The 27,452-nt window shown below is 43.0% G+C and overlaps 1 protein-coding gene across 2 annotated transcripts in view; it reads left to right on the forward strand.

The window, feature by feature from the left end:
- The window catches only part of grik2 (glutamate receptor, ionotropic, kainate 2), a 254,379-nt gene that overhangs the window by 93,308 nt on the left and 133,619 nt on the right, over nt 1-27,452 (forward strand). For both annotated transcript variants that reach the window (XM_061049540.1, XM_061049541.1), the window contains exons 3-5: nt 3,570-3,737; nt 6,159-6,416; nt 26,293-26,474. In XM_061049540.1, the coding sequence (XP_060905523.1) occupies nt 3,570-3,737; nt 6,159-6,416; nt 26,293-26,474 (608 nt within the window). The remainder of the gene's footprint in view (nt 1-3,569; nt 3,738-6,158; nt 6,417-26,292; nt 26,475-27,452) is intronic.

Genomic DNA, 27,452 nt, shown 5'->3' on the forward strand with positions numbered 1-27,452 from the left:
TAGCTTTTTCTTAAAGGTGCAGAGGGACTCTGCAGCTTTCTAATGTTGCATAATAAATGTATTGGCCTTTTGACCTAGTCTGGATTTCTGGATTTTGTCTCAGCCTTGTAAGTGTGTTTACCTGCCTGGATTTGTGTCCTTGTATTGACCTTCTGAGTAAAGCGAGTCGTGTTCTTGGGCATATTTTACCATTGAGCTGTAAAAATGGTCCCAAAACCAAGTTAACATGTTGGGAGAAATGTTGCTGTGAACATTTGAAAATACTTTGTTTGATTGAATTACCGACTGAGACTGTTGGAAAGTTCTTCATCACCTTTAGTTTCAGTTATTTTTTCTGCAATGGCAAGGTACAAACGTCCCTTTTGTAATGGTGGAAGTTATGGAAATGAAAGTAAGTTGGAGAGGTGTCTATTATAAATAAGCTTTATTTATATAGCGCTTTTTTTCAAAGATTTTTTGTGCACCATTTTTGGATTTTAATGGATAGGAAAGCCAAAAAGTGGAAGGAAATGGGAGGAGAGCGGGCGGGGAATGACGAGAAGCAAAGGGCTGAGGCCGGACTTGAACCCTCGGCCACTGCGGCGAGGACCACACCCTTATGTTGCGTTCCCCATTTATATCCCACTTTTCACAGACAGAAGGTCACAAAGTACTTTTACATAAACACAGTACAGAAATGAAAACAGAACAAAGAGGTAGTCCGGCTATGACCAGGAACAATAATTAGCAGTTAAACATAGATCACAGAAAGTAGACTTGGTGGACATGATCACCCACAGGTCTAAACATTAAGGTTTTTAACTGATTTTTGAAGGACTCAACAGAGTCAGAAGAACGTAACAACATGGGCAGTGAGTTCCAGAGGGTCGGCGCTTTGGCCTCTAATGATCACAGTGTAAATGAGTCTGTGGGATGGGCAGCAGGTGTAGGGTGTTGGACCTTTGTGAGCGGGTTAGTAAATACAGTTGAATGAGGTATAGATATTACTGTGAGGAAAATAAGACTCTCTGAGTAAACTAAGACCTCTGTTGAGTGAAACACAGCTGAATATTTGTCAAAATGTGCCCAGAATCTAACACGAACTAACTCAGCTGTGAAATGTTTAAACAGGCTTCTATTAGTGTATATCTTCAGATTGCAGCTATTGGCACACAAAACCAACATTTCAACTCTTTAAGGCTTTTTTTCTGCTTGAATTTTACCCAATTTATTTTCCAGGCCTGTGGCGTTGTCATTAAACGTTTTAGAGAGGCGTGTCATATTAAAACTTATCCAATTTTAATTACTGTGGTACTTAATGAACATGTTCTTTAAAAAAAGTTTTAATGAAAAATACAAGTTTGTACCCAGTTTGTGGCTTCAGACGGTACATGCTACAATAATATACAGCAGACATGAACGTAGAGAGGAAAGAATCATTGAGTTTTTGTCTTTAACGCAACAGTTTCGTCAGACTTAAACACTCATCATATTATTGAACTGGAGCCCAGCTCTTTGTGCAAACCAGTAAACATCATTACTTCCACTTGGTTTCCCTCTGAAATGTGAACCAATCACAGAAGTGGTAGGTAGCACTTATAACTGAGAATCAATGGATCAATAGGAGAGAGAGAGAGAGTGGTGCCTCTTCTCAGCAGAACATCTTTGAGTTGTTACACAGCTGTGTTGAATACTTGATTTTGATTGGCCAATTATACATAGCAACGGTTTGCTATACCTGGATATCACAGTTGTTTGGTAGATCAAACCTTTACAAAGAAAGGCAGACGGTTCCAAGGGACCCGGGTCTAATCACTGACTCTGGAGGACTAACTTCATATCAACCTGCAGAAAGAAGTCCGGTCTAAGAGCAGGCAGTAATGACTGGCACTCAACTTGTCAATCACAGGTAGCCCTGCTCTAAATCCTCCCCTGCTTTATGGTCTCTTTAACTCTAAACGGGACCATCATTTACTAAATGAACATCGTGCTGTATTGATGAAGACTGGAAACTAGGTAGTGAGACTTATTAGGAAAATGTTTACCGAGGTATTAAATCAAATTAGAAGGAGGCTCATTTTGTAAAAGACTGACAAACAGTTGGATTTGTTTTTGCAGTGTTGTTGTCTGTTAGAAAAATTGCAAAGATTAGGTACTTCCTCATAGGCTTTATTTTCTTAACCTTAAGGATATGTCCACTATTTCTGCTGCTAGCCTAGCTTAGCCAATATGTTCTTTCATACACTTGAAGTGTCTTCATCAATTGCTTGCCAACATTAGCCAATGATCACACAACATCCAGGAATCAAGCAAGGAGATGTGGAAATTGGGCTGATGCTAATAGAAGATTTGGAAGCTGTGGAGGAGGTTGGGGGATTAATTTACTGGACTGTTATTGGTCATCGGGTTAGTGAAGATAGATGAAGAGGCAGTGAAAAACTAAAAACTGGTTAACACAATGACTATGGAGTAGAGCCTTGGGCGTTGCTTCTTGTTTGAACCGAGCTGAGTTGATATTCCAAAACACTGATGAATAGAACAGTCAAAATTAAGCACAGTTTATTTAAATTGTCTTCTGGTAAACAAAGCTAATTATTTTGCCGAGTGTGGCTAATGTTAGCAGTACGCTGCTAGCCTTCTGTCCTCTCGTCCACATTTCTTTTCTTAATGTGGTTACACATCGCTCCCATCAATCTGCCAGTTTAACTGGCCTACACACATTTTCGTCTACATTTTACAGACTACAATCCTGCCAGACTGCACTGTGCTTGTTTACATCCAGGTAGTAGAGCAGGGAGGGCAGGCCTATTAACAAGAGCTACAGTCAGTCCAGTAACGGGTGGATAGGTTTCGGTTGAGCATAACATTTGACCGGCATCTTTGGCCAACATTAAAAAAAAGTCTTGAAGTTCTGGTACCAGCTTGCGAGAATAATGATGTTTAACCATTTAGTGGACTTATTGCTCACATCCCTACTCCAGAGTGCTTTTTGTGCAATCTGACAAACAACTGGAGACCAAGAGTGGACTTGGAGTACAGAAACGATGACTAGAACTGGATGGTTTTCTAAATTCATAAAGATTTCTGTTCATAGTGATATATAAATAGTATGGTGACTCCATATTTGCCAACGTGTTCTGCATCTTTTCCTGAACAATGACGGTTATCATTGAGTACAACCAACGCTCGCTCAAACATGTGACATCATGACTAATTTGTTTCCAACACTGTAGCACTTGTCTGCAGGTTTGGCATTCATATGCAGATTTCTTTTAAGATATAAAGTAGTAATTTTACTACTGTCAGCACCTTGAATAACACTGTTTACTCGTCCTTGTGTGACTATTATTCACTCTGAAGCAATTTTAATAAATGTTCTTTTTTCCACTTGAAATGGCTTCATTGATTCTCTTTTTGTCAACAGTAATAAAAGAGCAGAAAGACAGTTTGCTCTCTTCTCTGTTGAACAGAATATAAAAGATGTGATTTCTTCTAATTCTAAGTGTGTTGCTCAATCTGTGAATCATCACGACTTGAAATGATTCAACCCTGATGAATCTCTAACCAGTTGTGTGTCTTGTCTTTCACAGGTGGGATTTTCGAGTCCGTCGAGAGTGGCCCGTCAGGCGCCGAGGAACTAGCCTTTAAATTTGCTTTAAACACAATCAACAGGAACAGAACCTTACTGCCAAACACCACGCTCACCTACGACATCCAGAGGATAAACATCTATGACAGCTTCGAAGCCTCCAGGAAAGGTATTTACGTGTCTGTGATTGGAAGATCCGCCTCCGGTCTGGCATGCCTCTGTGTGTGTGTGTGTGTGTGTGAGCACATTTCCAATTTCATAACTGCTTAGAATTGTAAATGTATTCCCCGTCGGAGGCTTGCGAGCCGCGGTGCCTCGGATTGTGACAATTATAATCAGGCGGGGAAGGAATGGCTGAGCACTTGAGATGTAAACAGAGGGAATTGATTGGTTCCAGGTAATGACTCAGTAGCAGTAATTCAAAGACCTGTTTGGCCACCGGAGACTGCCAATAAAGTGCTATAATCTATCAGTTTTGTGTGTGCATCGGGCTGACATTTCAAGTCTCTTATCAATTACGGGCCATTATATCCTGTCTCAGGGATTTAGCCAACTCCACTATATCAAATAGGATGATTAGAGTGCACAGTGCAGGTGCTGTAATGATGTGAAGTTGTGTGTGTTTTTGTAAAATGTTATGAAAATGACAACCTGTGCAGGCCTCTGGTGTGTATTTGAAGCAGTATGACAGTGAATGTGGGGATGAGTCATGAAACTACAGCATGTGGTGTTCATCAACGATCATGCAGTGCCTCATTGATGCTTTCATTATCGTGTTTGGACAGCTACAGAGATGATACCATAATTGGGGCTTGGCGTTAGAGGTCCTAAAGGTCCTGACACACCCAGCAGACGGCAAAGAACGAGGGCGACGATGTTGACTTTTTTTCTCGGCCAAAAAGTTGCACTTGAACGCAACGCAAAGACTACAGTCGATGGCCAACCACTACGTACGTTTTTGCATGCTTGAGAGGAGATAACTCTCCATGCCAGCAGGGGGCGATAGTCTGTAATCGTCATTCTAAAAAGGCGAGACCAGAAGAGGGCGAGGACGGAGAAGAACGCGGATATATAAACCGTTATTATGATGCGAGAAGAGCATTTTCACACCGCTGTCGCTCACCACTCGTAATATACGTACTTCTAATCGAGAATAATATCTGATAAAAAGACTTTGCTTTTGTCTCTTCCGTTTTTTCTTCTCGTGCACTGATTCGCTTAGCTGAACAGCCAATCAGAGTGATTGCTCTCACCAACCGTGACAACACCAACTGACGTAGATTCAACATGTCGAATCGTCCAAAAGAAGGCAGAAAGTGTCCGACGGGTAGCGACAGAGTTGGACACACCGCAAAGACTAGCGTGGCAATAAAATTGTCACACACATACTTTAATGCAGGGTTGTTTCCAGGATTTCTTTGGCCCCAATGAAAAGATGTCACGTTGGGCCCTTCCACTACAGCCTCAGTCAACCCTGTGATGTTTCTATAACCTCACCGCCATTTCACCAATGACCCATAAAAGCTTTGAACTGATCAAAAAGAAACACTTTGAACAGATACAATCTCTTTTATTGTTGATTGACAGAATCGAAAAGGGCTGAAGCTTAAAAAAACAAAAAGTCCTTCTCATAAGAAAGGGGCTTAAGAAGAGAATGAGTCCATCAAAAATTACAAGCTAACTCCAGCTAACTGTCTACATTGCACAAATACATGGGCAACATTTTGGTATGTAAGAGTTGCCCATTTATTTGTGCAATTTAGAAAGTTAGCTGGAGTTTCCCAGCAATTTTTGTTTTATTAAAATCATTTAGTGCCGAGGAAATCTATGTTTGTCTTGGTAGTATTGAAACAGGTATTCATTTTTTTTCTTATTCACTAGTATCTTATTAAGGTCAAAATTATGCTAATGTGTCAAGGCTTCTTTAAAAAGTTAGAGTCCAGAAAGAGTTTAGCGTCATGCTTATTTATTCAGCATGTTTAACCTTTACTATGAAAGTTATATCCTGAAGAGAAACCAAAAAGATTTATTTCAGGTCCAATCAGGGCCCCTGTATTTCTGTATAATTGAGGTTTTTGTTCAGCGGTTGTCGACAGGTAACTAGCTACATAGCAACTCATTCTCCTCTCTTTCTGCCCAGTAACAGCCTTTGTTGTGATGTGAAACTAAGTCAGCCTCAATGATCTAGATTATAATAACATGTGTGTTTCACTCTGGAGCAGCACTGATCACAGGTCTTATCTGACACACTTTAGTATTCTGTAACTATGATGACAAAGAGACCTGGGAACCAAGGAGTGAGACTATTGGATTTAAATCTGCTCATAGGTTCTGAGTAGTCGATGCTCATTGGTATGTAATTGCCGATTTGGCTCTGCACATTGGACTATTGAATGCTAATAAAAATATATGATATCTCCAGACTTCTGCTAACAGAGGAGATTACATTCATTTAGCCTCGCTGCATCAGGTAGTTCATACTTAAGTTTCTGATCTCTGTAGAAAATGATTGGACCATTTGTCATCATGAACACATCCTAAAGCAGAACAGAGAAGAAATCTAACCAGTCAAATGTTTCCCCTTCTCCAGCCTGCGACCAGCTCTCTCTGGGGGTGGCGGCCATCTTTGGACCGTCTCACAGTTCCTCGGCCAACGCGGTCCAGTCCATCTGCAACGCCCTGGGAGTCCCTCACATCCAAACCAAGTGGAAACACCAGGTATCGGACAACAGAGACATCTTCTACGTCAGCCTGTATCCAGACTTCTCCTCCCTGAGCCGGGCCATCCTGGACCTGGTCCACTTCTTTAAATGGAAGACGGTCACTGTGGTTTATGACGACAGCACTGGTAAGAAGACAATCTCTTCCTCCGCTTTGAAATACGGAACAATTTTCATCAATAACTCATAAAGCTCCATCAGAGTTGTTTTAATGTTTTATTCTGTTTTTGGCCTATAATGTTTGTCAAAGCTGATCAAACTAATACATCCACTCCTTTAGACCTGCTTCTAGCATGCTCTAAATACAGTAAGCTAAAGGAGACACGACTAATTTAAAGGTCACATATTCTGCAAAATCCACTTCACCATGTTTCTCTGACTCTGATATGTGTCCCTAGTCGGTCTACAAACCCCCCAATGATGAGAAAAGTCCATCCTCTCCGTCTTCACCCTGCTCCACTTTTCTGAAAATGTGTGCTCAAACAGGCCGTTTGGAGGTTTTCCCTTCATGACATCACAAAGGGCAGTAGCCCCTCCCCCAGGTGGGTGACACTCCCACAGCTAGGTGTTTGTTCTGCCCTCTGAGTCTGCCTTCTCACCGTAAACAATGACATGGAGCGAGAAAGCACTGAGTACACCCAAGCCCTTCCAGAGAGGGGGCGTGGTCAGACACAGCTCATTTACATATTTAAAGGTACAGACACAGAAACAGCCTGTTCTGAGCAGGGCTGAAATAGAGGGGTTTATAGACATGATCAAATACAGGATCAGAGTGGATTTAGAACAAGAAACTTCACACACATGTTTTGTGGAGTTCTGAGACTTATTTAAACTGGTTTAAGAGGAGGAGGATATGTCACCTTTAAGGTCTTTTTTTTACCCTTTACTCATTTTATAAAGCAAAGAAAACGTTTCAAAATGGATCAATGAGATGCTGCTCATAATTTATCTTTCTTGACATGTTAGTCATTCTTAAAAAAATCTGTATTTCTCCTCGCATGTATTGGCATTTTGTTGTTTCTCAAGCTGAGAAAACAGTTCAGAATAAATTAAAGTGTTTCTTGTCGAACATCCGACTGTTTGCCCCGGTGTAGTTGAGCATTGTTATCATTCGCCGTTGTTCCATAATTCATGGATGTCAGAGTTTGTTGGTGAGGCTGCAGAAGACATGCTTTTCTTGTAACTCAGGGAAGTAGACCTTGTTCAAACTATTGTTGCAGTCCAGGTCACTGAGCGACAAATAAGCCAGCAGGCTGGGAACATGTACCATATGCCAGGGGTCAGAGTGTGCCAGCCCGGAGACAGGCTGCCAGGCCTCCCCGAGCTCCTTCCCAACGCACACACAGGGACTACTGTGGCCTGGATCACAATACTGTGTGTGTGTTCCCGGTGTTTAGCATTCAGGACAGTTTCACTTGGCTGTTAGGAGTCCTATCATATGGTAATTGCATGTGTTAGATTACAAACAAGACAATTAATCCCCACCAAAAAAAAGCTGCCATGCAAATTAAATGCTGTTAATGAACTCCTTTATTTACTGTGTGCAGATAGTTAGTGTCAGCAGGGTTAGAGTCCACAACAGGGCTAACACATGCACACATAGGCACACACATAAAGATACAGAGTTAATTTAATCAAGTGTAATCAAAGTAATCAAACTGGTAAAATCCATAAAAAGATTTCACCAAACACTTTTGATGATTTCCATTCATTGTTTTTGCATTTTGGCTCCCTGCAGAGCTGCTGATGTGTACCTAACAAGGCGTCTACTTTTGTCACTTAGAGTACTAATCATACTAGCTGTGTGTCCATGGACCATAAGTAATCAGAGTATCAGAAAAGTCTGATCAGAAGAAAAAGGGCTTCATGTAAACACCTGTAGTGTTGTAGTCAAGACCACACTAACCGAGACCAAGACATACCAGAGACTGGAGCGCTCCGAGACAAGACCGAGACATTTAGGGATCGAGAAAGAGTCAAGACCAAGACCAAGGCAGGGCTAGAACGAGACAAAACCAAGACCAATAATTATTACTGAAAAATCATCGTCTTGTGTGTGGCGGCCATATCACCCACTTAGACCAAAACATGGAAGGTTGCGACAATAACTGGGCGATAAAAATCTATTTTTAGGAATTAATGAATTTTTTGAGAAAGAGGAATTTTCCTTCTAATCACAGTGATGTAAGTAAGGACAGATAACCAATCAGTGTTGGTCTTGAGCGGTCTTCATTTAAAAATCTGGAGCCATCTCAGTACGAGACAAGACCGAGTAAAATTGCTTTTGATTTCGAGCCGAGACCTTCAAAAAGTGGCCTCCAGACCGTTCTTGGAACCAAGACCGATTTCGAGTACTGCAACACTAAAACACCTAAATCAGAAGAGACTGATCCGATCCAGCCCATTCAGAAAACAGTGGGGTTTATGAGGTGGGGTTTATGCTGATAATGTTTGGATCTATATCCATGTAAACACTCTGATCCTTTCTTCCTGTTTGAGGTGGGTGTATATTTACTGCACATGTCTGAAGGTCCTCCTGAAGTCTTACAGCTTGAATTGGCAGAAAAAAGGGGAAAAGTCTGGTTTTCAGTCCATGACGTCGGTCAATTTAAAATAACAGCCAATCAATGTCACCGAGGTGAGTGAGGAGGAGAATTTAATCTGTGGCACAGAGCGAGGGGGCGAGCGTAGGAGCAACATCTGGAGGCGTGCAGCGACAGCGGCGTTTTTTTACAACACAGGCGGAGTCTATTTGCACAGTGACTCTGGTGTGCTTAACAAAAACTAGACTGGAAAATAATAACAGAGGAATAAACACACAGTGGGGACTGTTTGAGTTCTGCTTGAACTGGATATCACTCCAGAGAGAAAAAACTTCATGTACACACACCCACTGACAGAAAGAGCCAATACTAGAGCGTATGTCTCCACTTGTAAAGACTGATCAGAAGGACCTCTAGACTCCACGTTAAGAGGGAGGAGCCTCTGGTTTCACAGATCTGATCCATGACGGATTATTCCCCCTCACATGATTGGTCCGGGGCGCTGGTAGCACAGTGGTTGTGCGGGCGCCATGCATGCAGGCTGTTGTCCTTCAAGCGGGTGGCCCAGGTTCAAATCCGACCATTCCCTACTCTCTCTCTCTCTCTCCCTTTTTTTCCCTTCTCTATCCACTGTCCTTTCTTTCCAATAAAGGCCCAAAACGCACAAAAATAAATCTTCAGGTACATGGTCGTATGATTCTATTTTGGTTTTGGTCTAATGTTAGTTAAAGCAAGCACAATGTCAGTTACTAATAACATTTATGATGTTGTCATGGTTCCTCAGTATTGGCCGATGCCTCTAGGTGTCAGATCTATCAGGAGGGATTCAGGACAGAAAGGGAATAATAATATGAATAAACATCTCTTCTACATCTGTGCAGACTGAGAGGAGCTGTTGATGGCTGTGACCTTAATGTGGCCCTACCAGTCCTTCGTTAGAAACCAAATTGATTTGAGCTGATTTAGGCCATCAAGTAATGAAATAAATGTACATCCAATTTGAGTTTTGGATCTGCATAACAGAGACTTTTCAAACCCCTACAGTTCATAACATTAGATCACAAGTTTGTACTTTTAACCTCCCAAACCTTTGAGTGTTTTGGATTTTCAAACTTGAGAATCGAGAATAAAAAAAACACGTTATAAACCCATATTTCTTCCCAGCAGTAGAATCCTCTAACACCTTTAAGCAGGCCTGTGTGGAACGTGCTCGTCCCCCCGCCTTTAAGTAAAACTTAGTTTGCCCTGCAGGTCTCGTCTGCAGGGAGGAATTGATCGCGGCTGATCCCGTCACCTCCGTTAATTAAGTTGTAAAGACGACATGGCTGGTTCACTATGGGGTTAATGGTGGCTTGATTTTTTCTGTCCTGGAGATGGGAAATGAGATCCTGGCCTGACCCACAAACGGCTTCTCATTGTCACCATTAACACAGGTGATCTGATAGCACAGATGGAGCAGCGGAGAGGGCGAGCGGGAATCACGTCTTGACTGGAGTCGCCGAGGAGGTTCAGACATGATCTCATTTAAATCTTGTTTTTTTTTTAACTTGTTTCGGTTTGAGAGGAACATTAAGGAGCAGAGTCAGTGCAGCAGAACATTTATATTATCATATAATTCTCCTGGGGTCCCCCCCCTTACCCCGACCGCCCCACCTGCTGTTCTAAAGCGCGCCTGTGTTTGGAAATGGGGACATAAAAGATGTAGGAAACAACCTCTCTCTTTGTGCTGTTTTCTCCACCAAGCGGGGCGCAAACAAGCAAATCAATAACCATAATGGGACTCCTCTAACGGCTCAACTTTATAATGGCAAAACTGAGATGGCAGCAGCATGTGTTATAGCTCTCGCAGCCAACCATAAGACCCGTACAACTACCTGAACGCCGCCGCCGCTGCTACCCACTGCTGCAGAAAGTTTGATTAGGCCATAAGGGAGAACAGGCTCGTGTGTGCAATAAAACACTGGCTCACACAGAGCTTGTTTCTCTCTGATGTTCACAGTAAGGAGTCCACACTGAACAAAACTGTCTTTAGTGATGGCGGCCATGACTGCTGCTGCTGCTGTGGGTTTCTTTTTTTTTAGGTTACATAATGCTTCAGTCTGCCACAGAAAAAGGAAAAAGGCCGTTATTGGTGTGAAGAAATTCAATCAAAGCCTCCGACACCCGCGGACACAAAAAATGCAGAAACCTTATCGTGCAGCCAAGCTCTGAAGGAGGGGCTGCAGAAGTTCATAAAGATTTTATAGCGGTCTCAAAAAAGTGTTACAACTATTTAGCGTAAAATCAGGAGTATTTGTCGCACCGGTATACAAGACCTCACTTTGTTTTAAGAGGTCTCCTAGAGGGAAACATCGCTTAAACTTCTCAGAGCCAGCAGACTCCATCGATGTTCAGAATCAGAATCAGATTTATTGTCCAGGTGTGCTCACACACACACACACAAGGAATTTAACTTTGGTGAACTGTGCTCTCTTATGAACAGGTACAACATTAAATATCAACAATAAACAGAATAAGAAAAGACTAATATTTACATGACTAAATATGAAACAGTGCAAAAGATGCTGAAGTAACATGATAAGTAAAATGCAGTTATGTGACAGATGAGTCAATTAAGATGTCAATTACAGTATTTACATAAATAAGTGTGTGTATTGATCATTTAAATTAAATAATATATATATACACATATGTATATTCACAGTGAAGGTTGGTTTAGGGTCACTTCACTGTGACAGGTCTGACACTCTGTGACTGTTTAGTGTTCATCAGAGTGACCGCCTGGGGGGAGAAACTGTTATTCAGTAAAAATGTTCATGGCAACATTCAAACTGGACCCCTCCTCCTCCTGGGCTCATCTCCCTTGAAGCTCACACTCCCTGCAGGACGTAGTGTGTACATTTACTGCTTGTAGCTACACTGCAAGCTAACACACGCTAGCACAAGCTAACCGCCGGTGTTTGTCACCTGACTGTCCAACGTGGCCACCTCCACGTCCGCGGGTAAAAGCTAATGCGAGGTTCACCCTCGTTTTAGAAGGAGCTTTATCCGCTTTCTCACTTCGATTATACTTTCTCCTCTTTCCCGCTACGGCCATGTAGGTCCTAATTTTTTTTTTCTAAATTGCGTCCAACTGCTGAATTGTATCCTCTACTTAACTCACCTCAAGCTGTCATTGGCTGGAGGAGACACATCTATGAATGTCTGAATGATGACTCCAGCAGGGCTGTGTAGATTTTTAACTGTGGATCAAATAGTTTTTTTTTCAGAAAGTGTCGTAACTAAGCTCAGCTGTCATCACGTCTTTGTACTTAATATTGATTCTGTGATGGCGTAATACTTGTGTCCAAGTCTGTGACTTCACAGAGAGCTCCACATACACACACAGTCAGACATGCGCACACACACACACACACACACATACACACACACACACACACACAGCACTGCACTCCCCCACTGGCTCCACTGAAACCATCCCCCCATTACGCCTCCATGACCTTCAGATTGAAGGTGAAACGTCACAGAGGCGTAAATATTGCGGCTCAAAATCAATTAGTTCAAGTATAACTGTCACATAAAATCAAATAACAAAAGTTTATGTACAATCTCCTTTAACTGTGCAATCAAACACTGGAATACAGGACAGAAAAAACAGAACATAATACCAATGTGACTGTGGTAGGTAACCCGGTGTAATGTGTTCTTCAACAGTAAAGTCAAACCCTTTCTGTTCAAAGCCTGGTTTCCATGGCAGCAGCATCCTGAGGCCGTGCCGGAGGTGACGGGGGAAAAGCTGCTGTAATACTCTGGGTAGAAAACATCTTCATTTGCTGTGACTCAGCTCCTCTCTGTGTGTCATTCTCAGAAACAGTTTGTGAAACACCTGACAGCAACAATAACAACATTGAAATGGACAGGAACACAATTCAGTAGCACAACTTTTCCTGGATTCTTATCCTTCATTTTTTCTTGATTTGAAGAAAGATCAGCCTGACAGTATGTTCACTACAGGTAATATGGATGACTGCATGGTGCACGTCCAAAGTGGTAATTTAAAGTCTTTATATGTGATTTTTCACACTTACATGTAGAAATCAAGTATCTCCTCTGAAAATAACTCTGTGAGTCATGACTGTCTACAATGGGTGTAACACCCGAGTCCCACTGTCTGTGATGTTTTCAGAGTTTTCAGAGTCCTATCTTCACTTTGTTTACATCGCCCGGACGGCCGGCTGACTCCTCCCCTCGAGTATAAAAGTGTTTTAATTGAGGGACTAGAGAAAAGAAGAATAACATACTGTACTCACTGCTTAACTGTGTTTCTAGATCACGCTCATTTCAGGTAAATTTACATGCAGTGTGAAGATACGAGCATAATAAAGATCACTAGCATTAGCATGCTAACACAACAATGCAGCACAAGTTGTTTTGGTTTCATGCTGGCGCTCAAGGGCGACATCTGCTGGATCAAAAAATCACATATAAAGCCTTTAAGACACACAGGGAAATGAGTTTGTATTCAGAGGGAAAGCATTCTGGTCTTTGTTAACATCCTGGTGGGATCTTAATGGGAATTTAAAGTATAGTGGCAGCAGAAGAGACGGAGAAGTGGGGAAGGTGGTCTGAAAGTTTTAATGTTTCCAGTGTTAGCACCTCCGTTCAGTCAGAGACACTTGTGTCAGGTCACCTTAATTGCATTCTGAGCCTCATTTCTTTGATGAAAATGATTATTCCAGAAGTGTCCTGATGACTGGTACATTTTCTACGACCACCATAAACTGTACTGAGCCGTTTTGAGGTGAAGCCTGCGAGTCTTCATGTTCATACTGAACCTCAGCCTGAGAGGGAATCATGTTGTTAAAATTATCATGACCATAAGTGAAGTTGCTGACTCAGCATCCTGAAACATGCATTTTTAACTTCATTTTATCTGCAGAACTTTGAATAAAAAAATCCAGTCAGGGTGTTGCCATTCTTTTAATTAATATGTGCATATTTAATTTTGACAAACTCAGAGCTATGAGATCTTTGCAGCCCCCTCAGGAAGGCCCAGACCCCATGTTGGGAATCAGGGGCGTGTCCAGACTTTTTTGACCTTTGCTGGGGTGGCCTGAAGTGTGACATATGCGTACACACATATACACACCAATAAATATCAAATATTTATCCTGTCTGATTGGTGAAGAAAACTATAGTAGCAGCCTTTTGAAAAAAAAAGAAGTTAGTTTTGACTGAAGTCCCGCCTCTGACAGGGCAAATAGCCAACTAGAGTTTAGGATTTTTGAGGTGGCATCTGGGGTGGCCAATCAGATTTTAAGGCAGGCCCATGCAGCCCCTGGCCACCCCTCTGGACACGCCCCTGTTGGGAACCAATGTCCTAACTGGACAGCCCTGCGTTAGCCAGCTTTACAATATTGCACTGTGAACATAAAAAGACCCAAAGGAAATATGCAACAACTGCAACCGAGCTGGATGTGTGGAAGGACCCTAAATCTCTCTGTGCAAAATTTCATGAGTTTATGAGCATATTTAGGCCTTCAACAATGTGATTCATTTGGCACTCTTAGGCAAACTCTTTCCCCAAACCCGAAACAAAAGGGCCTCTGCACAGTTGGTGCTGGGGGGTCACCATCTGAGAATTTACAGCAAACTGTATCTGCAGCACATAAAACCATGTGAGTGTGCCTGCTCTGGATAAAGAGACTATATATATTCCACCAGTGAGAGTCCTCTCTGTGTACTTCAGAGAGTCCCAGGACCCCTACAGTAATCTGTTTCAATTTCATCTGTGTGTGTGTGTGTGTGTGTGTGTGTGTGTGTGTGTGTGTGTGATTGTGTGATTGTGAGTCTCCACACCAGCAGTCCCAGTCCCATCATACGCTCGACTTCCACTCAACAGCCTGTTTAGAGAAGGGCTCACTGACTCTTCACAATTCACCACGCTAATCCCACTTTTTTTTTGCAGCGCTGGAATGCTAATGGAAGCTGCCGCAGTGTTTTCTCGCTCTGACCCTCCGTTTGATTTTTCTTATGTTTGTGTTATTTTGAGTGAGTGGAAAATTGGATGGTATTGTTAAATCAGCTCGTCTTGTTTTTTTCTGCTGCTTCTAATGTATTAGGCCACCAGCTGAATCAATGGCAAATGTACCCGAGTGAAACAAAAGGGCATTAATCAATTAAGGACTAAAAATGTGCCTCTGTTAGGCAACAAGAAATTGCCAGAACATTGACTGGATTCTGGTACAAACAGGAATAATTGAGTCACATCACTAACAGATACAGCGAGCTAATTACACAAGAGGTCTAACAGAAACATCGAGAGAAGACGCCGATTTTTAATAAGAAGATTAACACATTGGGCCTCCAGCTGATCAGTGTTTCTTTTTTTAGTGCTGACGTATTTGCTGTTGAATCTTAAAGGTCCAATCAGTGAGATGTGTAGTGAGTGAGATGATAAAGGTATCTTACTATCTGATCATTAAGGAAACATGTTGAAGTGCTGGCTTCTCTGACAACAATGCAGCAGCCAGTATGTCCTCCTTCTAACTTTAGATTCTGCTCCTGAATGCTCTGGATTTGTTTGGACCAGAGAAGGTAGGCGCTTTTAAGGCGACCCCCCACACGGCCGTTTTGGATGCCCCTCGGTTTGTCAGATATGAGAGCAGTTATCAGGTCAACAGGTGTTGCAGCGATGGAAGCGGGCAAGAGAAGTGGTTCAGATAGAAGTGATTGTACCCGACCTAAAAAGCCTCTGCATGTTTCTAATAAGCTCCACGAGCAGAAACGTGCTCAAACTAGGATCAATATTGGAGATGCTTTTGAAAAATGGAGAGAGGTTAGAACACAGAAAGGTTTACAGACCCATGCAGAGCTGGATAAACACTGAAGCTTCAGAGTCCACCACATGGTGATTATCATTATAACTCGGACCGATGTGACTGTAGCTGTTCACCAAGAAGGCTTAAGACCCGCCTCGGCTCCAGCTCTTTGTCTGTCACTAGGTTGACCAAATCATTTCTAATATGGTGAACACGCATCTGGGGGAAGAAACAGCTGGGAGTGCCTGTAGAGCGGGGCTGAGCGTGCATACAGTACGAGCGACAGAATAAAACAAGTAGGGACAAAGAATTCAAGCAAACACAGCTCTTTTCATTGCTTTGCACCTAGACAATAAGCAGAGAAAACGTCATAAAAAGTGAAGGTATATCTTCCAATTTGATTTGATCGACTGGTTTGCCCATAAGTGACATTGAGAAGTGCTGCGACTCTGCGTCTTGAACTGAAAAGTTGATCATTATTTTACTTTTATGCACCCAAAAAACGCTTGAAAAACAGGGAAACAATGGACTTGCTGTTGACGCTCTCCTGGTGATGTCTATCTGTGTGATTCAGTAACCACTGGGTGATGTCACTGAGACTACATTCATGTTCTATACAGTCCATGGTCAACACATTTACCCTTAACCCTTTAAAATATCTGATTGTTAGAGAAGCAGCTGCAGTGTCACAAACAGCCCTCACCATCTCCTGTCATCAGCTGAATTTTGTTTTAAATCTCCATTTGTGGCCACCTTAAGTCCTTTAATTTAAAATGAGGATTGCATGTTTCTGTGTGGGACAAAGAGCAGGCTCATGAAGCCCTTAATATCCTCTGGAATGAGACGAGGTGATTCCCCCGGAGACGAGGCCTGCATGAAGAATACCGTCCTTGTATTCCGCTGTTCTCCTGTTTGCCTTTTAGCTGCTTTTGTGGCGTCGATAGTGACAGTTTATTTATGAAAACAACATCTGGATGGTGCGCTGACGGGGTGTGAAGACGGCACACGGCATGCCAGATGTGATGCTGAGGTGAAGTCGTGCGTCTCTCAGTATTCAACATGCGTTTGTATATTTTGGATACACCGAGGCAGGGAGGGAATAATGTGCATGAGTGAGTACTGTCGTGTCACTAACAGAAGCACTAACAACATCGACCAAACATGCATCTGTTTTAGTGAGGTCACAGTGATTCTTACTGTGTTTAATGATGAGGAAGTCGCCCTGATCTGGATATTTATTCATGAAATCCAGCTCAGGGGGAAGGAGGAGAAAAGTTACAGCAGAAGGATGACTAAGAAAAAAGTGTATTTCTGTATTGTTTGTTTGTATTTCTGTACTGTTGGGGGGCCGTGTTTGTATCTATATACATACTTGTTTTGGTCTGTTTACTGGTTGTGTCTTACCTCTTTGGGGCGGCTGTGGTTCAGCGTCAGGGGTTTGATCCCCAGCTCCTGCAGCCACATGTCTGATGTGTCCTTGGGAAAGACACTTAACCCCAAGTTGCTCCCACTGCTTTGTCAGCGGTGTGTGAATGGATGAGTTACTTCTGATGGACTCTTTACTCAGCAGCCTCTACCATCAGGGTGTGAATGTGTAGGTGTGACCTGCGGTGTAAAAGCATTTTGAGTAGTCAGAAGACTAGAAAATAAATAAACAAGCTCAAGTCCATTTACATCACTTGACCTCAATTCACTTCAAAACAATGAGCTCGAGGACACCGCAGGTCACACCTTGTTGTGAATTGTTTTCTTAACAGTATTATGTGTGAAATGTTACACTAAGTCAATTAAGTTCATAACGAGAAGTTAAAACATACTATTTACATTATTTGCACGAATATGTGTCACATTGCTCATGTTAATGATTTGACAGGAAGGGCTTTTATTTTGAAATCAGGAAATGCAATGATGTTGCTGTTCTAGCTTGATGTTATGAAGTCGAGACGATGCAGAAGTCCGTGCAGCTAGTTCCTTTTCCTTTGCAAATTCTTCAAGACAAATTCTGCAGACACATCGGACATGTAGCTGCGGGAGCTGGGGATCGAACCCCTGACCGTCTGAGCCACAGCTGCACGATGTAAAATAAAGAATATAAGGCCCTGGTTACTCGACGATTTTAGCCAAAAACAGTAAGCTAGTTAGGTTATAGCTGTTTGTTTACAAGTCGACGGCGTTTGGGGTGCCTGAAAACCGTTTCCAGAGTGCAAACTTTGAAAAATGGAATCTGACGCTCTCCTGGTGATGTCTATCTGTGTGATTCAGTAACCACTGGGTGATGTCACTGAGACTACATTCATGTTCTATACAGTCCATGGTCAACACATTTACCCTTAACCCTTTAAAATATCTGATTGTTAGAGAAGCAGCTGCAGTGTCACAAACAGCCCTCACCATCTCCTGTCATCAGCTGAATTTTGTTTTAAATCTCCATTTGTGGCCACCTTAAGTCCTTTAATTTAAAATGAGGATTGCATGTTTCTGTGTGGGACAAAGAGCAGGCTCATGAAGCCCTTAATATCCTCTGGAATGAGACGAGGTGATTCCCCCGGAGACGAGGCCTGCATGAAGAATACCGTCCTTGTATTCCGCTGTTCTCCTGTTTGCCTTTTAGCTGCTTTTGTGGCGTCGATAGTGACAGTTTATTTATTGTCCACATGTTAACTGACAATATGCAGTTCCTCTGAAAAGGGAGATTTTTCACACATGTGCAGTACAGTTCCAGTCAGCAGCCAAGTGGGAGTAGGTGGACTTTTTTTCAAACACAAGATCTTTCAAAACATAATAAATATGACTCTGTTCTTTGTGGATCGTGGATCGATTTGTGGATTTTTACTGGTTCCGTACTACAGGAACTTTAAACTATTTTAGTTCCTATAACCCCGTTTAAAGGAACCTTTTTGGCTCCTGCTTGTTTGTATGCAGACAGAAAAAAACCACCATGGTGTGTGTAATTCTCAGGGAACTCCCATAGTGGATAGTTCCTCTTACAAAAAGTTAAAAAGTCACCAGAACTGTTTGGTCGGAAAACACCTCATAATCCTCCTGATTTCTTCTTGTGCTGCTCCCTCTACTGAATTTAACATCCTCTGCAGCAAACCTTCAGATCAGCGGAGACACATTAAATACATAAATAGACTGAATCCACCTTTTTTTAATCTCTTCTTCATAAAAAAGATAAAATAATATGAACCAAAACAGAATGTTATACTAATATATTTTGCCCAATCATGACAAAAATTATAAACTCGTTTCAAATGATGTTGAAAAAGCATGGCAGGAGTGTGCTGATATTTCAGATGGTTCAGATGTAAAAAGACTACATGGTATAAACATTACTCATTATAATACTGCTTCTGACACATGTGTCTATATATATATATATATATATATATATATATATATATATTTAGATTAAATGAAATGTGTGAGTAAAGGAGGCACGAGGCAGCGGAGGAGGAGGAGGAGGAGACCCGCTGAGGGACCTATTTGTCTCGCTACTCCCCCTTTATATGCGTTTGATTTGTCTCCGGGCTACATATAGTCTCTAAACCTATTTGTTCCCATTTTTCAAATTAATCACTTGAACTCATTTTCGCAGCAGAAGAAGAACTTTTCATGCCCGTTCTCTATCGGTTATACCATGTGGGAAGAGCAGATACGTAAAGGGCGGAGTTAATTGCAGAAAAATGGAGTGCTGGCTCGGGGAAACGGACACTTTTCAGCACGAGTGATTTAGTGCCGGGAGAAACTTTGGTGTAACTAATAACAAAGACAGTTTCTGCTGCTGCAGACTGGCCCACATTTGCACGTTTGCAGAGGCTTATTTACAGCGAGAGAGCAGCGTGCACGCTCTGCCTCCACATTCCCGCACAACTGCTGGAACCTTTGACCGCACGCCGGCTTTAATCTTTCTCCAACGTGTTCTGAGCGTTTAATTGAACATAAATAAGCCAGCCGATGTGGCGGGGGGGGTCACATTAACCTTGACCTGAGAAGTCTGCAGCTCAGTGACTCATCAGCCATTTTTTCCCATCATGCAGCGCGGCAGACCGGCTGTCTGTCTGGGGGGATCACTTAAACGTCTTTTAGGACGATGATGATTGAGCAGCCCCAGTAAAAAGGAGCTGTTCCTCGTTGTCGCCTGTGATGCTCTCAAAGGGGGAGGGGAGGCTTGAGGGGCCGTTCCCTCACAAGGATATTTATCACAGGCGGGCCGATCTGTTTTACGCTCAGGAGACTCCCAGACGGCCCCCTAATAAACGCTTAGAGGGGATGAAATATTCATGCAGAGTTAAATATGGATCCTAGAGCAGTCGCCGCGCATTAAACGCCGTCAATACTGATCAGTGCTGACAACCCTCTTTGCTAGCACTCCAGAAATCTCCCTTTCCACTCTCCCAGTGGGCTGTGGCCTGTAGGTTTTGGAAAGGTATGAAGGAGGAATGCATCCATGCAGAATGGAGAGGGGGGGGGGGGATGTCTGTGGAGCGAGCGGCAGAGAGAGGTGCTCTGACATGTGTTTATGATGAGCGAGTGCAGCACTCAGATGTGTCTGCTGCTTTTATCGATGTTAACTAACTAACCGTAAAACACAGATTGCTGCTCCAGCAGCGGAAGCTGTTTCTCTCTCCCAAAGACAGCTCACGCAACATCAAGCTCTCGTATGAGATTGGACTCGAGTCAAATAAAACACACAAACACACACTTCTCTCACACACTCACACACTTATATTTATGCAAATTTCCAATTCAGCCCTTACTCTGTCCTTTGGTGATTTCACACATGCACAAGATTCATGAAACTTTCCTCAAGTTTTCAGAGTGAGCTGAGAGTGTGAACACATTTTTCACTCTGACTTTTCCTGGATTTTTTCATTTCCAGCCCCAGAGTGAATTGTTCACATGAAGTCACGGTGAGCTGATGTGAGAACAAAGCAGGAAAAATTCAGAAAAATTCAAGCGAGTGGGAGTGGTTAGGAAAATTATATCCTTAGATCAATGGGAGGCATGGACTCCTGCAAACGCCTGACGTGATCTCCATGCGCGTAATGAAACAGCTTCATTATGTTTTCTGTTCGCCCGTATGTTCTTGTCCTTTCTTTGTTGACCTTGAAAATGTTAAACTTACCGCTGATATACTCAGATATAAATGCCTCATAGATTTAGATTCTGTTGCTTCGTGTGCCACTTCAGCGTTGTTCTTTCAACATAATGTACTCCATCCTGAGACGCCCCCACACTTTAAAATGTCCGTTTTGACAACAGACTGCAGGTGGATGTGTCATGGTGTTTTGTCGGAGGCTCAATGCTCCGCCTCTCTGCCTGGATACTTTAATAGAGTCAGCATTTCCAATATGGCGACCACAATGGACGGGCTTCCAAAGCAGCCAATCAGAAACCAATGGGGGACGTCGCTCAGACTTTGTCCATGTTTATATACAGTCCATGGTAGAAATATTTATATCAGGATGTCAGGGAGAACTTGGAGCCACATGGCTGAAGTGAAGCAGCCAACATGGCCGACGACAAGCTGCAGACTCAGAACAGAGAGGCATTCCCCATCCCACTGATTTACACCTTGGAGCAAAGTTAATGTTCATTATTTGTACTCTATGGTGGTGACAAGAAGTTAGAATGATCTCAGTTTGATCGTCTCCAAATATGAGGTGAGCTTCAGTTTGCTCTGTATTCAAACAGTCAGTCTAAATGTCCTTCAGAGGGACACTTTTGACTTTGATACTCTGAGGACATTTTAGATCCTGCTCTGAGTTACACAAGCTCTGCATAACTTCAAACGTAACCATGTTTGAACATAATTGCTAATTGAGGACAATTACATCTAAAGGTGTTGCACCAGCTGAGTTAGTACCAGCATGAGCAGTTAAAGTTAAAATCTTAAACCTAGCTCTTAGTAGGACTAAACTTAAGTTACTAACTAGTTTACATGAAAGGGTTGGTGTGGACTTCAGAACATGAGACAGAACTTACACAGAGCTGCTGCAACTGGACACCAGACTTTATAAAAACATGAACGTCTCCAACCTCGATGTAATTCATGGCTGAGGCTGCAGCCGTGTTGGAGGACCTCCACTCACACTGCTCGGGCACATCACCAGTTTGTTCCACATGGTGCGTCCCCCCTCAGTGAAATCATAGGGGGAACTAAATGGATCAGCGTGGGTCCATCTGTCCCCTCGTCTGTCCTTCTGTCATGCCCAGTAAATCAGAGGCCGTCAACTGGAGTCAACGAGGAACACATTCCTGTCCTCTGAATTATTTTTCTTTTTTTTTAATTAGTCATCTTAATGCGCCTTAGATCATCTGAGATGCAGGTCGTCTGTGAATATTATAAACAAGACAGTTTCCATCAGATTCTGAGCCTTTGTCCAGAGAGAGAGAGAGCGAGAGAGAGAGAGAGGGAGAGAGAGACAGAGAGAGAGACATACAGAGAGAGAGACAGAGAGAGAGACATAGAGAGAGAGAGAGAGAGAGAGAGAGAGAGAAAGACAGAGACATAGAGAGAGAGAGAGAGTGAGAGAGAGAGACATAGAGAGAGAGAGAGTGAGAGAGAGAGAGAGTTCCTATATGCAGAATTAAAGGAGCAATCTGTAACTCTGAGATGTAGTGTTTAAAATGGGTACTGCAGTCCAAATCCCCCCCCCCCTCCCTCCTCTCTAGAGTCCATGCTCACACAGGTCACCATGTGGTGGACTCTGAAGCTTCAGTGTTTATCCAGCTCTGCATGGGTCTGTAAACCTTTCTGTGTTCTAACCTCTCTCCATTTTTCAAAAGCATCTCCAATATTGATCCTAGTTTGAGCACGTTTCTGCTCGTGGGGTAGAATCTGTTAAATATGAAGCAGTCCCCTTCCATCGATGCAACACCTGTTAGTTTCCCGTTTGACTGGCAAATCGAGGGGCGTCCTAAACGGTCGTCGATCAATAAAATGCCTCGCTGGCTGGATGTGCGCACTCTACCCTCACCGTGCACCAGCCTTCACTCCCCCACGGGGGTTTCTCCATGTCTCGTAGTGGAGGGCACAAAAAGTTCAGTTCAAATAACCACTGTCAGGGTTACTGATAACTGCTCGTCCTGCTAAACAAGACAAGACAAGACAGACCGGAGCAGAGAAGGCTGTGACGGGACAGCATTTGGATAAAGGCTACAACATGATACAATACAAACACATGTTGAAGGCAGTCTGCAGGCCAGGAGAGAGAGAGTGAGACAGAGAGAGAGAGAGTGAGACAGAGAGAGAGAGACAGAGAGAGAGAGTGAGACAGAGAGAGAGAGAGTGAGACAGAGAGAGAGAGACAGAGAGAGTGAGACAGAGAGAGAGAGAGAGACAGAGAGAGAGAGACAGAGAGAGAGAGTGAGACAGAGAGAGAGAGACAGAGAGAGAGTGAGAAGACTGAGCTGGTCTGCTTTATAGCCGCCTGCTCAGGTGTGCTGCGTTACTCTCAGACTCCACCTGTATCTACCTGCAATGAGGAAATCAAGGCCAGCGAGGAAGAACTAAAAGGCATAGAGGCCAACCCTAAGGCCGTCACACTCCCCCCCCCCATAAGTCAAGGGTCCTACCCTGGACCAATGGCCAACAATGAGTCAGCATATTTAGCATCTAGTCTAGTCTAGCATCTAAAAATACTTGACATCTTTACAATTTAAAGGTTTTAGTTCAAATTTGAAATACTCACAATGACTCCAATCAAACTCTCCTCACTCTTTAAGCTCCTCCCCTTTCAGACTCAGACGAGGAGACATTCTGTTACGTGATCTTTCAAAACGCAACGCTGCGGGTGTCTCGCAGGTCGACACTCTGAGGATATCATCATCATCATCATCGTCGTCATCATCATCAGCGTGCCACCAGAGTGTTTGATGTAATGAAAACCAGCAACACGCCGCTGATGCCCCGGCTGCGCAGCGAGCCGGTTTCCCACAGTGCACTGCAGTCAAGTGGAAGCAGGAAGTAAACAAATCATGCCACGGGCTGGACAGCTGGGGACGCAGTGGCCTGTAGACACACACACACACACACACACACACACACACACACACACACACACACACACACACACACACACACACACACACACACACACACACACACACACACACACACACACACACACACAGTTCAGGCTGATGTCGGTGTGTGTGTTTGGAGATTTAGGGAACAATACTGATTTTATTTTTTTTAAACATGGAGACCAGTCAGTTTTCATTTTCTTCTGTATTACAATCAGCTGTATTTTTGAATGATCTTGTTTTCGTTTAATTAGTTTTACTCTTTGTTTCAATAAGAAAAACACACTGGTGGCCTAGTGGGTAGTTTGCACGCCCCATGTACAGAGGCTGCAGTCCTCTAAGCGGGCAGCCCGGGTTTAAATCCGGCCTGTGGCTCTTTCCCCGCATGTCTCTCCCTCTCTGATTTCTGTCTCTATCCACTGTTCTGTCTCTATGTAGAGGCTTAAAACCAGGATGACACTTGATGATATTTATAGCTGTGTTTGCAGTCAGTCGGAGTGGGCGAGCAGAGGAGGATTTAAAAAGAGAATAAAGAAGATCTAAACATTCACTCTTTGTTTGTTGGGAAGACATTTTTAATCAGGGTGATTTTTTTTTAAATAATCCTCTATAGTCTATTCTTTTGGATACACATGATTCTTTTAAGTAAATATAATTCCTGTTTACAGATCTTTGTCAGCAAGGCGCCGGATAGCCTAGCGGTTATGTTGCACGCGCCACGTACAGAGGCCATAGACACCAGCGCAGGAATCCAACCTCAGATCTTTTCCCCAACTCTCTCCTCCCAAAGTTTCCTGACTCTCTTCAGCTGGCAAAATGTCTCCCAAAATATCTTTAAAGGAAGAACTTGTTACACATCAATACAGCAGAAATCCAGTCTCTCCTGTGTAAATGTGTCTCTGAGTCATGACTGTCTACAATGAGGGAGAAGCTCGAGTCCCGCTGGCTGTGTTGTTGTCAGGGCTGTGTTTACATGGACGGGACGGCCGGCTCCTCCCCTTGTGTATAAAAGCTGTTTTAGTCAAGAACTAGAGAGAAGAAGAACATACTCACTGATTATTTGGATGTTAGTAAGAGTTTTTAGATCATGCTCATTCTGTGTCAGTTTACATGAAATGTGAAGCTACGAGCTAACTAAAGAGCGCTAACATTAGCATGCTAACACAACAATGCAGGACACAGGTGATTGCAGCTCAAGCAAAGGACAAGTTTGTCCGTCGATTGCGCTTGTAGATGCTTAATTATGTTTTAATTTGAACGTGAGTGGAGGAGGGGTTGGAGGTGTGTCGCTGGAGGATTCAGTATGGAGGAGGCGTGGCCAAACAGCAGTTTGTTTTGGTTTCACAATGGTGCTCAAGGGCGACATCTACTGGATCAAAAAGTTGTCCATTCTTCCTTTACAAAAAAACTCTGTCAGTGTCAAGTAGTTCCCTCCTTCTTAGAAACTGTCAGTCATCATCTGACGACAGTTTATCCTCAGGGAGTGCCTTCAGATATTCAAGGCTTCTGCTGTAGCTGAAGTGTTTGTAGCATAATGCTAATGGTTTGGAATTTCCGGCCAATTTCTTGGGGTTTTTTTTAGTCAGCTTCAAGTAGACACTCAACAAACTGCAGGGTTTATTATCGCTCCTCTGCAATGGGGTTCGTTTTTCAACATCAGAGGTTGCCGATTGGTCAGATCTCTCACGTTCTCACGGCTGTTTTAGATTCAATGAGCCAGCCTATACTAACAGAAACATCTACAGGGGCGGAGGATTACAGGAATTTAAGGGGTAAAAAGGGACATTGATGTTGGGGGGAAATCGATGCATTATAAAGAAAACAAGTGTCGTGATACTTTGCTGTGTCAGTTTGTTCCTGACAAGAGAAACCTGAACCTCGTAGTGAGACTTCATCTGTCAAAGTGAAGACGTGTGTGATTGTGTTGAAGTGCACGTCCGTCTCCTGACAAAGGTCTCTCACACAAAGAGAGAGAGAGCGCTCTGCATGAGGAGGAGAGGGATCAATAGTGAGCACAGAATCATTGTGATCTATGATGAAGGATGCTGTCAGGTCATTTCCAGTATTGCTATGTGTCTTTGTCGTTCTTGTGTCTTTTGTAGACGTGTTTGCACAGCTGCATAGAAAGGAGAAGTCTCCAGGACACCGAGGCGATGCAGCCTGACAGACTGTTTACATGCATTATGGGTAATATCAAGGGGGACAAAAAAAAAAAAAAGGACAAAGGACAAAGAAAGAGGACACAGGGAGAAAATCTTGTTTTTAGGATAAGGGATGGCAGGAGAGGGCGGGCGAGGGTGTCGGGGAGAGAGAAATGGATTTCATTAGAAATGAACCGACAACAGAAATAAACCCTGCAAGCTTCCTTATCCGCGCTCTAATAATAACCGCCGCTGCCAAATGAATCGGGAGCCGTTGTTACCTCAATTACTGCAGGAAGATAAATATGTTTGAAATGTACTGTAAAGAAAGTGCAGTGTCCTCCTGGGAGCAGAGCTGTACTTATGGAGCATGGACTCCATTTTTTTTTAAATAGCATCGACTCTAAAAGCAAAAGAAAACATTCAGACTCTTTTTTTTGTGTGTGTTTTTTTTTTTTTTCTCTGCAGGATTGATTCGGTTGCAAGAACTCATAAAGGCGCCGTCCCGGTACAACATCCGGTTAAAGATCCGGCAGCTGCCTGCAGACACCAAGGATGCTAAACCGCTGCTAAAGGAGATGAAGAGGGGGAAAGAGTTCCACATCATCTTTGACTGTGGCCACGAGATGGCTGCTGGGATTCTAAAGCAGGTGTGTGTGTGTGTGTGTGTGTGTGTGTGTGTGTGTGTGTGTGTGTGTGTGTGTGTGTGTGTGTCTGTGTGTCTGTGTGTGTGTGTGTCTGTGTGTCTGTGTGTGTGTGTGTGTGTCTGTGTGTGTGTGTGTCTGTGTGTCTGTGTGTCTGTGTGTGTGTGTGTGTGTGTGTGTGTGTGTGTCTGTGTGTGTGTGTGTGTGTGTGTGTGTGTGTGTGTGTGTGTGTGTGTCTGTGTGTGTGTGTGTGTGTGTGTCTGTGTGTGTGTGTGTGTGTCTGTGTGTGTGTGTGTCTGTGTGTGTGTCTGTGTGTCTGTGTGTCTGTGTGTGTGTGTGTGTGTGTGTCTGTGTGTGTGTGTGTGTGTGTGGAGAATCTTTCCTCTCTCACATGATGGACAGAGCGTGAAATACAGAAGCCTTTTATCTTGAGATAATGACACTTTTCCCCTTTAGGATCAGAGGAAAAATTACTACTTTGATATCTCCAGATAATAATGCCATTAATCTCCTAATGATGGTAATCTTGAGATGATGATCACAAGATGATGGTTTGGATATTTTACATTACAACATATCGAAACAGAAAAAAAGGTCGAGATAGCAGGCTGTAAAAAATGGCTCGCTGCCCCCCTCCCCCCCCCACCCCGACACATCGAGCGGTCTTTGTTCACATCCTCTCTGTGGATCCAAAAGGGGACGTTATGTACGGTGGCCCTGAAGGTCAACTGCAAACACATCTGATGAACGTGAGAAAATATTTCATTAAAAGCAAAACAATTTGATGAAAAGCTAAAACTTTTAACTAAACACAGAAAAATATTTAACAAAAAGTCCTCAAAGTGGAAAATCTTTTCATGAAACACAATTTAATGATACGTTGAAACAACCGAAAGTAAAAATAAGAATATAATAAAAAAAACATTTCAAACAATGAAAAATAGTTTTATCTAACACAACACTACTGGGCTGCTCAGTGGTACA

The sequence above is a fragment of the Labrus mixtus genome, chromosome 11 (genome assembly GCF_963584025.1).
Source record: "Labrus mixtus chromosome 11, fLabMix1.1, whole genome shotgun sequence".
In the NCBI taxonomy this organism is placed as follows: domain Eukaryota; kingdom Metazoa; phylum Chordata; class Actinopteri; order Labriformes; family Labridae; genus Labrus; species Labrus mixtus.